The following is a 15,438-nucleotide window of genomic DNA, read 5'->3' on the forward strand; positions in this document are numbered from 1 at the left end:
AAACTTATTATAAATGCCGAAACTGCCAAAACTCTGCCAAAACTATAATAAATCTATAGTAAAATTTTGATAAAACTAATTATAGGATTTTGAAGAGGTTTAGACAAGCAACCTTACTCACCAATCTAAAATGGCATACAAGAAAGCCTGAAAGCTACAAAAAAAAATAAAATAGAAGGTTAATATATATCTATACGTCTTTTATTTAAAACTATATTTTTTTTTTACTTACCGGTCTGAAATGGCGTTTAAGAAAGTCCAGAAGCTATAAAAAAAAAATAGAAGGTTAGAATATACAGTACACCTTCTATTTAAAACAATTTTTTTTTTACTCATTGGTCTGAAATGGTGTCCAATGAAGTCCAGAAGCTACAAAAAAAAATAAAATAGAAGGTTAATACATATATATCTATATGCCTTTTATTAGAACAATTTTTTTTTTAACTTACTGGTTTGAAATGGCGTCCAGAACTTGTGAAAAAAAAAATTTTTTTTTAACTTGCTGGAGTCTAGAACCTATAAAAAATGATCAACATTACACAAGTTTATATAATATAGAATTTACCAATTATTTAAATATCGGTATTTCTTATATTTTACTGATATTTACTGATATATTTTAATAAAATATCAGTAAATTGTTGGTAAAAATTATTGTCATATCAGGTTACTGATATGTATATGATTTTTAATACAAGCTATCATGCATATCAGATTTATTATATTTGACCGATATGCCATGATAGCTTATGACTTGATATGCCATCATTTGACTAGTATTCACTATCAATTAACTAGTGATTTTTTAAATACTAATGTTTCTTTTTGCATATAGAATAAATTTATGTCATTAAAGATGGTGACTTAGTCTTGAAACTTATGGTCTTTTTAGTCTTAAGATCAAAAAGACTAGACCAAAAAAATTATGATAAAAAAAGTTTATATATAAAATTGTGACATTTGATTGGTTGACTTTTAAAAGGGAGGAATTTATAGAAGTTCTCAGCTACATGATAAACTTACCAACCAATAAAATTATGTCCTAATCACGTGATAAATTTTTTATATACAAACTTTTTTTTTATTGAAATTTGAAAAAGTGACCCAGCTGGGTGAAGTGAACTGAAAATTTGAATTTGTGTGGCCTTACATATCAAGAGAAACATTATATTTTGGTATAGATAGTTTTGACAGTTTTAGCACATTATACTCTTTTAATCCTAAATGGTTTTTGTAAATAATAATAAAACTATTAGTTTTTTTAAGACTGTAGTCTTTAAAAAATTATAATATATATTATTATAACAAAAAATATTGTTGATCGCATTAAAGCTAAAATTTATAAATCTAAAAAATATGACTTTAGTGATATTATTACTGTTTCTATTGAATCTAAGGTTGCTGGAAAAACTAGAAGGTTTTGGTAAGTTGGCAAAATGCCGAAATGGTGAAACTTTGCTGAAACTATATAAAAGTCTTATTAAAAAGTTGGTGAAATTCTGGAAAAAAGCGAAACCTGACAAAACCTATTATAAATACTGAAGCTGCTGAAACTTTGCCAAAACTATAATAAAACTATAGTAGAATTTTGGAGAGGTTTAGACAGGCAATCTTAATTGAGTCTATTGGTATTATTTGCAATTTGCCAATTATCTTAGCCTCAGGATTTATTATTCATGATGATTTTTTAATTGTAGATTATTATAAATTAATGCTAATATTTTCTAAAGAAATATACTGTAGATGGAATATAAATAAGTTAAAGATTTCTTTTAATGGAAAAGATTATATTAGCTTCAAACTTTAAATTTTTTTATTTTAATTTAATGAACATTAACTAATATTCATTTTGATTTTTGTTGATCCAAGATGTCGCCAAATTTCATTTCGAAAGTAAAATTTTGAAATGATTTTTTTTCTTTATCTTTTAACGGATGTTATACTAACGTTCGTTTTCTTTTATTTTTTGTAGGTCAGGACGCTGCCAGACTTCATTTCAAAGATATTTCTTTAAAAGTTTTTTTTTTATTAATTTATTTAACGAATGTTAGCTAACGTTCATTCTTATTTTTTGTAGGTCCAAAATACTGAAGGTGTGATCCTGGACCTAATTCAAAGGTAACTTCAATTTTTTTTATTTTTATTTTTTTTTTGATTTATTTCAATGAAATGTTACTAACATTTCATATTTTTTTTAGGATCAGGAAGTCAAAGCGCTCCCATTTTAAAGGTGAAACTTCAAAAAGATTTCTTTTTATATTTTATTAATGAAACGTATTAACGTTTCATTTTTATTTGTTTTTTTAAGTTACTGGACTCCTAGGAACTTGAAAGAGCCCTGTATAGTATATGGGGACATTGGTAGGAGTAATTGTTGAAGAAACATACTAACGTTTCTTTTTTTTTGTTTTTTTTAGATTACTGAACTCCTATAAATTTGGAAAAACCAGATTTAGGTATATGGGTGTTAAGGTTGCTTGCCGAAACCTAGGGTTTAGGCAAGATAGCGTTTTGCCGAAAAGCGAAATTCTGCCGAAACTATATTAAAGTTATATTAAAAAACTGGCAAAACTTTAGAGAAAGGCGAAACTGCTGAAACTTATTATAAATGCCGAAACTGCTGAAACTCTGCCGAAACTATAATAAATCTATAGTAAAATTTTGACAAAACTAATCGTAGGATTTTGAAGAGGTTTAGACAAGCAACCTTAATGGGTGTATAAGTGTATGGAAGCATTCAATTGTATTAAAGAAATGTACTAACGTTTCTTTTTTTTTGTTTTTTTAGGTTATTGAACTCCCAGTAAGTTAAAAAAATATATTTATTTATCGCTGTTTTCAAATTAGTGCGACCTCCTGCATGTCACCTCCTAAGAAAATCAGTTTTCACAAATGTAGAAACCCCGGAATTTTTCTGAATAACTTTGTAGAAAAGGTCCAATTGCTAGTGATTTCTGAAGGAAATTTCAGGAAATTTTCAATTATTCAAATAGTTTGCTTATAAGTGAGTGATAAAACTTTGTATAACGTAAACACTTTTTTATAAGCAAATTACTTTTATAACTGAGAATTTTGCAAGATTTCCTCTGGAAATCGCTAATAATTGACCCTTTCCTACGTAGTTATTTAGAAAAATTCTGGATTTTTGCAAATTTTTGGAAATCGATTTCCTTAGAGGGTGACACGCAGGGGTCGCACTAATTTGAAAACGGCGATAAATAAAAGGTATAAGCATATACTAACCTTCTTTTTCATTTATTTTTTGTGGGTATTAGTTTCAATTTGTTAAGGACTTTGGATAAGTGAGTTATGAAGCGAAACTTAAAAAATTAATTTTATTTAATATTTTTTTTCTTTTATTTTGTAAATATTGGCTTTAGTTCTTGGACGTTGACGTAAGTTTTGAAGTTTAGTTTCAAAACTAATTTTTTTTTTAAATTTTATTTTAACACTTTATTTTTCTTTAATTTTATAGATATCAGTTTTATATTCTTGGATGTTGGATAAGTGGGTTTTGAAATTTCATTTTTTATAAAACTTCTTTAATTTTTTTTTAAAAATTAATTTTTTAAAAATTTAATTAACATTTTTTTCATTTATTTGTATATATCGGCTTTGATACTTGAGCATTGGATATGTGAGTTTTGAAGTTTCACAAAACTTCTTTATTTTTTTTTTTAAATTTATTAAATATTTTTTTCTTTTTATTTTGTAGATATCAGCTTCAGTTTTTTTGGGTGAGTTCCAAAATATTTATCCTAGGTATGAAATTTTGGTGAGTTTTCAAAAGATTTCTTTTGAATCTTTTTAACAAAACTTAACTTACATTTCATGTTTTTCTTTCTTTTTTTTGGAGTGACCAGTTCTTTAAATCTTTGGATATGTAAAATTTTAGTAAGTTCAAAATTATCCCCAACTTCAATTTCTTTAAATTGATACTAATCATTTCTTTTTCTTTTTGTAGATTTTGAATTTTGAACTTTAGACTTTAGATTATATAATAGATAGGACATTAGATAGGACATTAAATTATACAATAGATAAGACATTAGGATATTAGATAGAACATTAGATAGAATATTGCAATTAGGGATGGGGGTTAATTAACCACGGTTAATTAACCATGGTTAATTAACCGTTAATTTTGTTAGTTATGATTGATTTAAAATGGTTAATTAACCGTTATTTATAATTAGCCAATCAAAATGCAGAATTTAAATCATGTGATTAAATGATAATCCATTATTTTGTTACACAATTAAATATTAATTAATATAAATATTGATTAAATCTATGATCTACATATTGCATGATCTTTTTTTTAAGATAAATTTTTTTTAAAAAAACACTTTTTTTTTGCAAATTTATTGTTCATTATCATGGTAAAAAAAAAGGGAACTGTTTGGAAACATTGGACAATAATTACTGAAGCAGAAAGTAATGAAGAAAGTAGTAGGTCTAAGAAAAAAACACATCCTTCTGTACGTTGTAATTATTGTTCTAAAGTTTTTGAACAAGGTACAGCTAAAAGAATGCAAGTTCATCTTAATGATAGTTGTCCCAGAGCTCCAGAAAGTGCAAAAACAAAGAAACAACAAATTCCTGAACTATTAGAAACTTCTGATGCTACTACTTCTACTTTTATTCCTACAGTAAAAACATCAAAAAAGCATTTAAAAAATACAACAATTGAGAATTTTGTTGATCGTATGAGTGAAGAAGAACAAGATACTCTTGAAATTTTACTAGCTCAAGCATTATTTGCTGCTGGAGTTCCTTTTTCTTTTCTTGAAAATAATTATGTTATTCAGTTTTTTCAACAATTACGTCCAGCATTCAAATTACCTAATCGAAGAAAACTTGCTGATGAATTACTTGATGATGTTTTTGATGAAGTTAAAGCTGAATGTAATGAACAAATTTTACAAGCTAAATCTCTTACAATGGTTTCAGATGGTTGGTCTAATATTAATCAAGAATCAGTTCAAAATTTTGTTATTTGTACTCCAAAACCATTATTCTTTGATGCTATTTATTCTGGTGAAGAATCTCATACAGCTAAATGGGTTGCAGATGAAATTATTAAACAAATGGAAATTGTTGGTATTAATAAATTTTCAGCAGTTATTACAGATACAGCTAGTGTAATGAAAGCAGCTTGGCGAATTATTGAAGATAGTTATCCAAGTATTGTTTGTTTAGGATGTAATTCTCATGTAATGAATCTTTTAATTAGTGATATTTTAAAGATTGATCAAATTAAATCTGTTGTTGAAAATGCAAAAAAGTTGGTCAATTATTTTAAGGCACATGTACAGGCAACAGCTAAATTGAAACATATTCAAAAAGAAAATTATTCTAAAGAAATTGCATTGGTTTTACCAGCACTTACAAGATGGGGAACACATCTTGCTTGTTTTCAATCACTTCAAAATTCAAGAACAGCACTTGAACAGGCTTTAATGGATATAAGAATTCGTCAAAATATGGATTTAACTTTAAGAGCTCATATTTTATCAGATGAGTTTTGGGAAGATTTAGATATAATAACAAAAATTATGGAACCAATGGTTTCGGCATTAAAGTTATTTGAATCAGATATTTCAATTCTTTCAAATGTTTATTCATATTTCAAAGAAGTAATGAATCAAATTAATCAAATAGATTGTAATTTTTCTGATAAACTTCAAGAACTTATTGCAAAGCGATGGGAATATACTTATCGATCCTATTATGATAACAGCTTATATGTTAGATCCACAATTTTTGGAAAAAAGTAAAAATGATGAAGTTGAATCTATTGGTTATGTAGAATTTACAACATTTGTAAATAAAAGATTTAATCAGGAAGAAGCAGTAGAATTATTTGCTGAATTGGTAAATTTTCGTAATAAAAATTCACCTTATGATAATGAAATTATTTGGAAATCTGCTAATATTCTTAATTCATCTTTATGGTGGCAATCATGGCCAACTAGTAAACTTCAACAACTGGCTATTAAAATTCTCTCAATTCCTACATCTTCTGCAGCTGCAGAAAGAAATTTTTCTACTTTTGGTTTTATTCATAATAAAATTCGAAATAGATTGAAAAATGAACGTGTTAAAAAATTAGTTTATATTTATGGAAATCTTCGAATGTGTAATAGACTTGTAAAAATACAAAAAAAGAAACAGATTAGTAATTTTAATGAAAATGAAGAAGATAGTAATAATAGTTCTGATAATGAAAATAAAGAAGATGATAATAATAATAGTTCTGATAATGATAGTATATTTGGATTTGAAGCAAATGTTATTAATTTAGATGATGAAGAATAAATAAAATATATTAAAATTTTATAATATTTAATAAATTATAAATTTATTTTAACTTCCTTAAAATTATATATACAGGTTATTTATGGGTTAATTAACCGTTAACTAACCGTTAATTAACCGGTTAATTAACCAAATTCATAACTAACGGTTATTTTACCAACCCTAATTGCAATAAATATAATAAATACAATTTATACAAATTTTAGAATAAAATCATTGACCTATCAGTATATAATACATATAATGATCATACAAGTATCATACAGGTATTATTAAAGTATATAGATACCGATATGAGTATGATATTTATGTGATATTTTTGATATTTATAAACTGATATGTAACTTATATGTAACTTAAATGTAATTATCTCCTCCATTAATCAGTATCATATCAGAATTACTAATCCAGAGATATCAGAATATGATATGTGGATTATCAAATGATTATCAGATGACTGATATATTACCAATATTCTATCATTCGACCGGTGAAAGGAAATGACAAATATTATTTGATTTGCAATAATATTAAAAAATATAAAATCCATTTATTAAAGTTTTACAATTATTTTAAAAAATTCAGTTCAGATGTCTGGAAGGATTTCTTGAAATTCCTAGACAAAAGTATATCAGTAAAGGTATGAATGAAGTAAAAATAAATTATGTGAAATTAATCACTTCTCTTTAATTACATCTATTCACTATTAATTGTTAGAAATTTCAGGATGTTCTAGAAAATCAGTTATATACTTAAGTACTTTTTTCTTCACTTCTATACATTATAGTTAATAGTTGACATAGGACCTGGACATCTTTTATAGAACTCACAACTGACTTTTTGCCAAAAAAGATCCAATTTGCTCTTTTTTTATTTTCCATTTTTTGCGATTATCTTGGTATCCAGTGATCCAATTCATGCAAATTTTTTTTATTTTGTAGAGCTCAATGAGAGCATAATGGTTAATTATAAATTTGGTTAATTAACAGTTAATTAACCTATAGTTAACTAATATATTAATTTTTTATAAATAATAAAATAAAACAATAAAATTTATTTATTTATTAAAATAATTATAATAAATCTTATATGTTTTATTTATTCTTTATCATCTAAACTTATTAGTACATTTGACTCAAATTCAAGTATAGTACTATTATCACTATCACTATTATAATTACTTTTACTATTATAAGAATTAGTATTTTCATTATTTTCAAAAGTTTTGGAATAATAATTACAAGTTATAAAAGGATGTTTTTTATTATTACTTTCTGTTTCAGTAATTTTCCAATGCTTCCAAACTTTTTCTTTTTTTTTCCCATAATTGCAAGAATTTTTTTTAAAGAAAAAAAAATCATAAAAAAAAGATTATCAAGTTATACAAAACATAAATTATAAAATAAATCTATACCATTTTTTACCAATAATTATCAAATTATAATTAAATCATATGACTTAAATTCTGCATTTTTATTGGTTAATTTAAAGTAACAGTTAATTAACCATTTTAAACTAATTATAAGTAACATAATTAACAGTTAATTAACCATAATTAATTAACTATGGTTAATTAACGCCCATCTCTAACTACAAAACAAAAAAAGTTCGTACAAATTAGACCACTGGATGCTGAAATAGTCGTAAAAAACTAATTTATTTTTTTGTAAAATTTAAGTCAATCTGCAAAAAAGTTGCCATTGAATTGTATATGTAATGTCCGGGATCCTGTTGACACTTGTAATTTATTGTATTAATAAATAATAATACTTCATCTTAAGGATATTTGCCAAAAATCTAAAGCTATTTTTTCAAAATTTTAGTTTAATTAAAATTTAATCTGAAGCTATGATTTTTTATAATAAAATTAATTGTCTAAACTGGTTTTATGCTTTTTTAAAACTAATTATAATTTAGAAAAATTTTTAGCTTTTTGAATTTTATTGTTAAATGAATTTTGGGCAATAACACTACTTCAACTACAAAAAATATAATTAAAAAAAATTGTTGCATTAAAAATAATCAAATAAATAGTTCTTTAATAACAGTTAAACTTATTACTATATGATTAATGATCAAATAAACTATGTCCTATTGATAAACTTTCAAATATTGACTAATACAGTAAATTTTCAAATAATTAATGATTAAATGAATCATGATTGTATAATAAAAAAAATATATAAATATATTATCATATTTTTTTTATTTTTTTCAAATTCTAAATTATCAAAATGAAAATATCAGCAAAAAAACTTACATCATGTTTTCTTTATTTTTTTTAAAAACCTTTCATTATGATAAATATAAACAGAACTATTTTACATTTAATATCTGATGTAATAATATATTAAAATTCCTTTTTAAAAAATAAAAGGATGTGTTTTATTATATTACATTTATATAAAACAAACAAAAAATTAACAAAACTTGAAAATTCTTAAGAAATAAAAGTTTTACACTTAAGAATTTACAAGATGCTTTTACTCAAATTAACATATTCAGAAGTAAATTAATTATTTCAAACTGGTTATATAGCAGTTGGAATGATAGCTGAAATAGTAATATTATTCAGAACTTTTAGCTGAAATGTTGAATTCAAGTTTAAGAAGAAAAAATAAATAAATCTGAGCAATAGTAGTTCAAGACAAAATCAATAGCTCATAGTAATTCAAAAAATATATTCTGTTTATCTTTCAAATATATATTACAAAATAAAATATACTAAATATTTGCTTATTTGTTATTGCTAAAATATTATCACAAATAAATGCTAACATTAATATATTTTTTATATTACTTTAAAGCATCAATAATTAAAACAACTTTTCATATGATAAACTAATTAGTAATCACTTCTTAAATTCTTTTCCAATAAAATAAAGCATATAAGAACTTTATGGAAATTCAATCATCCTTTCTGTAAAGAATTAAGGTATGTATCATTATCATTATTGAAGTAAAGGGTTCTGGTATGAAATCTTGAAAATCACTTGCATGACTAATACAAGATCGACAACAAAATTCTGATATTCCAAAATCTTAACAATCCAAAATCCTGTCATTCTAAAATCCTAACAGTCCAAAATCTCAACAGTCCAAAAATCTTGATAGATCATTATTTTATAAATATAATGATGTGTATTCTATAATATCAAAAATATGACAAATTCAAAATGTTATATATTAATAATTTGAATTTTATGATATACAAATTAAATAATGTTTAACAAAAAATATTTAATGATATATTTATTTAATAATTTAATAAAAATTATTCCATTTGATATTTTATTTATTAATATATACATTGTTTTATTTTAATAATATTACAATTTTCTCCAATTTTTTTCTAATTAATAAATTTTTTTTCAATTTATATATAGATGAAATTTGTGAAATAGTTCCTTTTCAAAAAGAAAATAATAAAATTAATGTTCGTGGTTATCTAATAATAAAAGAAATAAATAAAAAAAATAAGTTCTATTGGTACTGTAAGATAAAAAAATCTGATTGCAAAGGTCATGCAGTAATTATTTTTACAAATAATTTTCATTACCTTCAAAATTTTATTGATCATAACCATGCTTCACAAGCAAGTAGTGTCCAAATTGCAAAAATTATTACACAAATAAAGAATCAAGCTCAAAAAAGTAGCAGTAATCCTGCATAAATCATCTAAAATAATGTCACAAAAATTTCTGAAGAAATTTTTCTTTATTTACCAACACAAGAGGCTCTTTGAATGAAAATTAAACGAGTCAGGAAAGCAAATACACCACCAGCAGAATTACAAAGTCTTGAACAAATTAATATTTCTGATTCATTTTATTATACTTTTAATAAAGAGTTATTCTTAGTGAAAAATATTGAAATTAGAAGTGAATATAATTTATTATTTACAACAAAAACTAATGTCTAATATCTATATATTTCAGTTACCATTCTAGATTATAGATAGTACGTTTAGAATCTTTTATCAACTCTATACAATCCATAATCCTGTTGATATAGAAAAAAACTCTGAAATTCTTCCATTAGTATATGTATTAATGAATGAAAAATCTAAAGAATTGTATCAAGTATTATTTCAAAATTTAATTAAATTTGCTAAAGAAAATAATATTTCATTAAGACCATCAAAAATTCTTACTAATTTTGAAATAGCAGCAATCAATGCATCAAATGAGGAATTTTCTGGTGTTATTAATAAAGGTTGTCTTTTTCATTTGGAGCAAAGCAGCTGGAGAAAAATCCAAGAATGTGGCTTAACAGTTCAATATGGTTCTGATAAGCATTTAAGTCTCAGATTATGTCATTTATCTCTAGCATTTGTTCTATCAAGTGAAATTTCCATTGCTTTTGATACCTTGAAATCAAATATACTATCAGAAGACAGAAGCTAATGAAATTATGCGATGGTTAGAATTTTATTGAGGCCTGGTATAATCATTAGTAGTAATTCACATATTAGGATTTATACTATTATTAAGAAACTTCAAAATAAGCAACAAAAAGTAGAATTACAAATTGAAAATATTTTTTATAATGTACAATATCTAAAGCAAAAAAATGCTATAATTGATAGGAAAAATAAAATTACAACAATTTTTAATAATAAAATAAATCGCACAGTAATAAATTATTTATGTAAAATTGATTATAACATTTTTTTATAATTTTTTACAATTACTTATTTAGCGAATTTATGCATAAAACATTCAAAAAAAAATGCATGATATATAATTAATTGTGATAAATCTTAAATTTTGTTCTTAAAATATTAGAATAATCAACTTATCGAAATAAAACATATCAGATTTTGGGTTGTCAGGATTTTAGATTGTCAGGATTTTGGATTCAGTTGTTGAGATTTTATTGTCAGTCTTGTGTCAGTTATATAATTGATTGTTGAGAATTTGATCAGATACTGAAGTAAAGATACCATTTAATAATTAGAGACATGTGACCAAAAAATCTGAAACTAATGAAAAATTGTAAATGCTAAGGCAAATAATAACCCTCAGTTTTTTTAAAAAACTTCAAAGATACTGATTCTATAAATTAAATTATTCTTTATTCTCTTTTATGTAAAAAAAAAGTAAATTAATCATCTGAAATATGCAGAAAAATATTATTGTTAATTGTGCAAGATTATTTCTTCTAAAAAAAAAAATACTGTATTTTATGTTATTTGAATTATCTGTTTTATGTTATTTGAAGAAATAGATCTAAATAAAATCAAGCTTATTAAAACTTATAGTGCAAATTTTGTTTCAAAAACTTACTAACAGTTAAATTCAAAAGATTATAGAGGAATATAGTCACTCATCAGTAAATGTTTTCCAGAACATATTTTTGAAAAAGATATCCGAGGTTTTGCAATCATTAGTAAATTTTTTAAGATAAAAATCTAAATTTCTAATTTAAAAATCTTGTAAAATAAAACTTTAAAATTTTTTAAAACAACTCAAATTCAATTATCTACTATTATTTTAGGCTATTATTAAAAATGAAATTTTTTAAATTATTTTACATTAAAAGTGAAAAAAAAATCATTTTAATATATAAACTTTATGAAATAAATTTGCAACATCTGTAGCAATTTTGACTAAAGAAACCTTATATTCAAAATATTTTTCAAACCAGATTTGAAATACTGGTTTACTATCATTATAATTAATAAAACATTGAACAGTACATTGATTTGTATTTCTACCTCAAGTTGTTTTTATTATATAATTATCAGGAATACAATATTTATTTGAAAGAAGAGTATAAACTAATAATAATTTATTAGGATATATATATTTTTTTATAATTTTATATAAGAAACTATGTCTTATCTGTTTAAATTTAATGACTGGATCAACCATTTTTGTGATTTGCAAATGAAAAAAAATTAATAATACATGTAAAATTTTATCAGCATATAAAAAGTTTTATAAAACATAATTTTGTATTAAATCTAATTGAAATTATTATCAATTAAAATGCTTGCAAGTTGTATTATCATGTATTAATTTAATGACTGTCACTTAGGATTATATCTCAAAAATTAGGGTTAGGGTTAAGATCTATATGTTATCACCAATTTGGTCTGAAGTGATAACTAACGTCAAAGAAACAGTCATGACAAAAAAGCCAAGTAATAAAATTATAAGTGTTTTAATAATATTGTAACAAAGTATAAGAATATCACTAATAATTTTCAGTAGAAAGTTAACAATATTGGTAAACAATTTAAAAGTTTCTTAAAGATAAAAATCTATCAAATGAATAATAACAAATACAGAGATAAAACAAATAAAACACGCGAAAAGTTTACTATAAAAAAAACTAGCAAACAAATCATACAAAAACACAATACTTCAGATAACACAATCTGAACTTTCTATTAAATTTACTCAAGTGTTAATAGCTTTTATTCAAAGAAAATATTGCTCTATATATGTTTACATTTTCACACATATTAGTTTGAATTTATCAATATTATCCTATTATACTAATATGATTAATCAATCAATTGTCCTTTTTCCATTGCAATTATCTGTAGAAACCTTTCTATTGCTATTTCGTATAAGTTCTATGTATTTATATGATTTATCAACTATGTAAATTTTAAGAAACTTCTCTAGCTAAACTAATAAAGCAATTTTCTAAGGTTATAATAATTAAACTGATACTTATGATTGAATACTTATAAGTCAAAAGTAATAATAATACTAAAAGTGATTAATTAATGTAAATAACTAATAAAACTAAAATATATTATAAGAAATGTTTCATATTGTAATAAACTCAGCTATAATCATAGGATTTCTAGTTTCTACATACTACATCATGTAACTTGTTTGATCTTAACTATTTCATGGGTAATCCTAACAATAATCTTTAATTAATTCTATCTTAAGCAAAAATTTTGGTAACACATACATATGATAATCATTAAAATTTTTCTCATTTTCAACCAATAGAAATAGAATCTACTGATTAATCATGATCATTCTGTTTCATAGAGATTTGATTCCAAAAAATAATATTCACTATTATATACTATATAATATATTTTTCTTAATAATAATTTTTTCTCATCATTTATATCACTTTAATTATCATATAATACTATTTTCAAAAATTTTAAAATTTACATTAGAAACTTCTTCTGGTATCTTAATTTACTCTTTTTTATTTATAATTAATTATTATTACATCATTGGAAAATATATGAAAAAAATACATATGAAAACAAATCAGAAAGTTCTAAAGTAAGTTGTATTAATATTATATTTGTTGATATCTTATTAATATTGTAAATCATATCAACAACTAAATAATATTAATTAATATATATATTAAGGTTGCCTGCCTAATTCTACGATTAGTTTCTTTAAGATTTTACTATAGTTTTATTATAGTTTTGATAGGTTTCAGCAGTTTCGCATTTATAATAAGTTTTTCTTAAGTTGTTTTATTATTTTTCCCGTAATTTCGCCAATTTTTTAATATATAGTTTTGGTAAAGTTTTGCCATTTTGGCATTTCGCTAACTTGCTAAAACCCCCTAATTTCTCCAGTAACCTTAATATATACTGATGTAAATTAACACTTACTGAACTTTCTGATATAAATCCCAAGATAATTATTTTTAGAGGTCAAATTAAATTTGAATTAAATCTGAATCAAATCAAATTTTAGAAAAAAAATTTGATTTATACAAAATATACAGAATACTAATTCTAATGTAATTCTTTATTCTTAATTAATTTTATGTAACTTTAAAATATAACGAGTATACATATAAACTGTACTGTACAGTTAGCTAAACTGTACTGTACAAAGTAAGAACTCACCAATCAGATTTTATTGTACGATAAATAAATAAAATTTGATAAGTATACAATGAGTTATGATTGGCTAAAATATTTTCATATAATACAGTTTAGCTGACCATACAGTACAGTTTATCTATTTATCTATTGAATTGTAACTATATATTGTTATATCTAACATATTTATGAAAATAGAAAAGTATTTCAAAAATATTTTATTCATATTACAAGAATATTTACTAAATATCATTAATTTAAGTTTATATTTAATGTATTTCAATCATATTGTAAAATTATTTGCTAATATCAATCATATTTAATGTTTTTCAAAAATATTGGAAGATCTGTTTGATGTCGATCATCACATGAAATTGAACCAATCTATATCTATAAAAAAAAAGCATTGTGCGACCGTGACGTTAAGACTACCCTGCATAAAAGGTGGATTTAAATTGGATCATTCATCATCATGTGTCTGCGCCCTGTGCTACAGATTTTTATATAGGGATTTAGAGTGGCGCATCATTTGACATTGATTAGCAGCTCTAATCCCAATACAATTTTGAATTTTGCTGCATAAATGATTGGCGTAAAAACAAATTATAGCAACTAATCCAATTAGTACTAATTGTAATATAAAATATAAAAAATTTATTGAGCAATCATCATTATTTTTTTTAAAAAAAAAAGTTTTTTGGATTTTCCCATATGACACATTTTCTTTTTTTTTTTTAAAAAAAAATATTTTTCAGTTTCTGAATTTTCTCATATGACGAAAAAAAATTCCTTTCTTTTAAAAAAAATACACCTTTTCTTTTACATTTAATTTTTAATTTCTAATGCCTGCACAGCTCTCAAAGTAGGATTTTACCAGGGGAATTGAACATTTCTAATAACAGCAATTACAGGTATTTAATAACTATGCAAAAAACCAAAAAAAAACCAAAAAAATAAAGCTTTCTTTTTTTAGGTATCAGTAGTTTTCTTGGTTTGTCTTCAGACGCGTGGAAATTTGGTAAGGAAGGATTTAATACATTTCTTTTAATCAAACATTTCTAACAGTTTGATTTTTCATTTTTTTAGATAACTGAATAAGGAATAATTTATACACGAACAGAATTGTGGTGAGTATTTTTTCTTTGAAAAATTTTTTAACAAAACATTTACTAACATCATGTTTCTTCCTTTTTTATATGGTTTGTTCGTAATTCTGGACATGTGAAATTTTAGTAGGTTCTTTTAAAATGCTTCTTTTAACATAATGTTAGTTAACAAAATGTTTACTA

The 15,438-nt window shown here is 23.4% G+C and overlaps 1 protein-coding gene across 1 annotated transcript; it reads left to right on the forward strand.

Annotated features, from left to right (window-relative positions):
- Window positions 1-4,532: 4,532 nt before the first annotated feature.
- OCT59_008750 (uncharacterized protein) lies at window positions 4,533-5,247 on the forward strand (the record flags this gene model as incomplete). Its single annotated transcript, XM_066133111.1, has 2 exons — window positions 4,533-5,103; window positions 5,237-5,247. 2 exons carry the CDS (start codon window positions 4,533-4,535, stop codon window positions 5,245-5,247), a joined length of 582 nt encoding a protein of 193 aa, XP_065999591.1.
- Window positions 5,248-15,438: the final 10,191 nt, after the last annotated feature.

The sequence above is a fragment of the Rhizophagus irregularis genome, chromosome 17 (genome assembly GCF_026210795.1).
Source record: "Rhizophagus irregularis chromosome 17, complete sequence".
Classification (NCBI taxonomy): Eukaryota; Fungi; Glomeromycota; class Glomeromycetes; order Glomerales; family Glomeraceae; genus Rhizophagus; species Rhizophagus irregularis.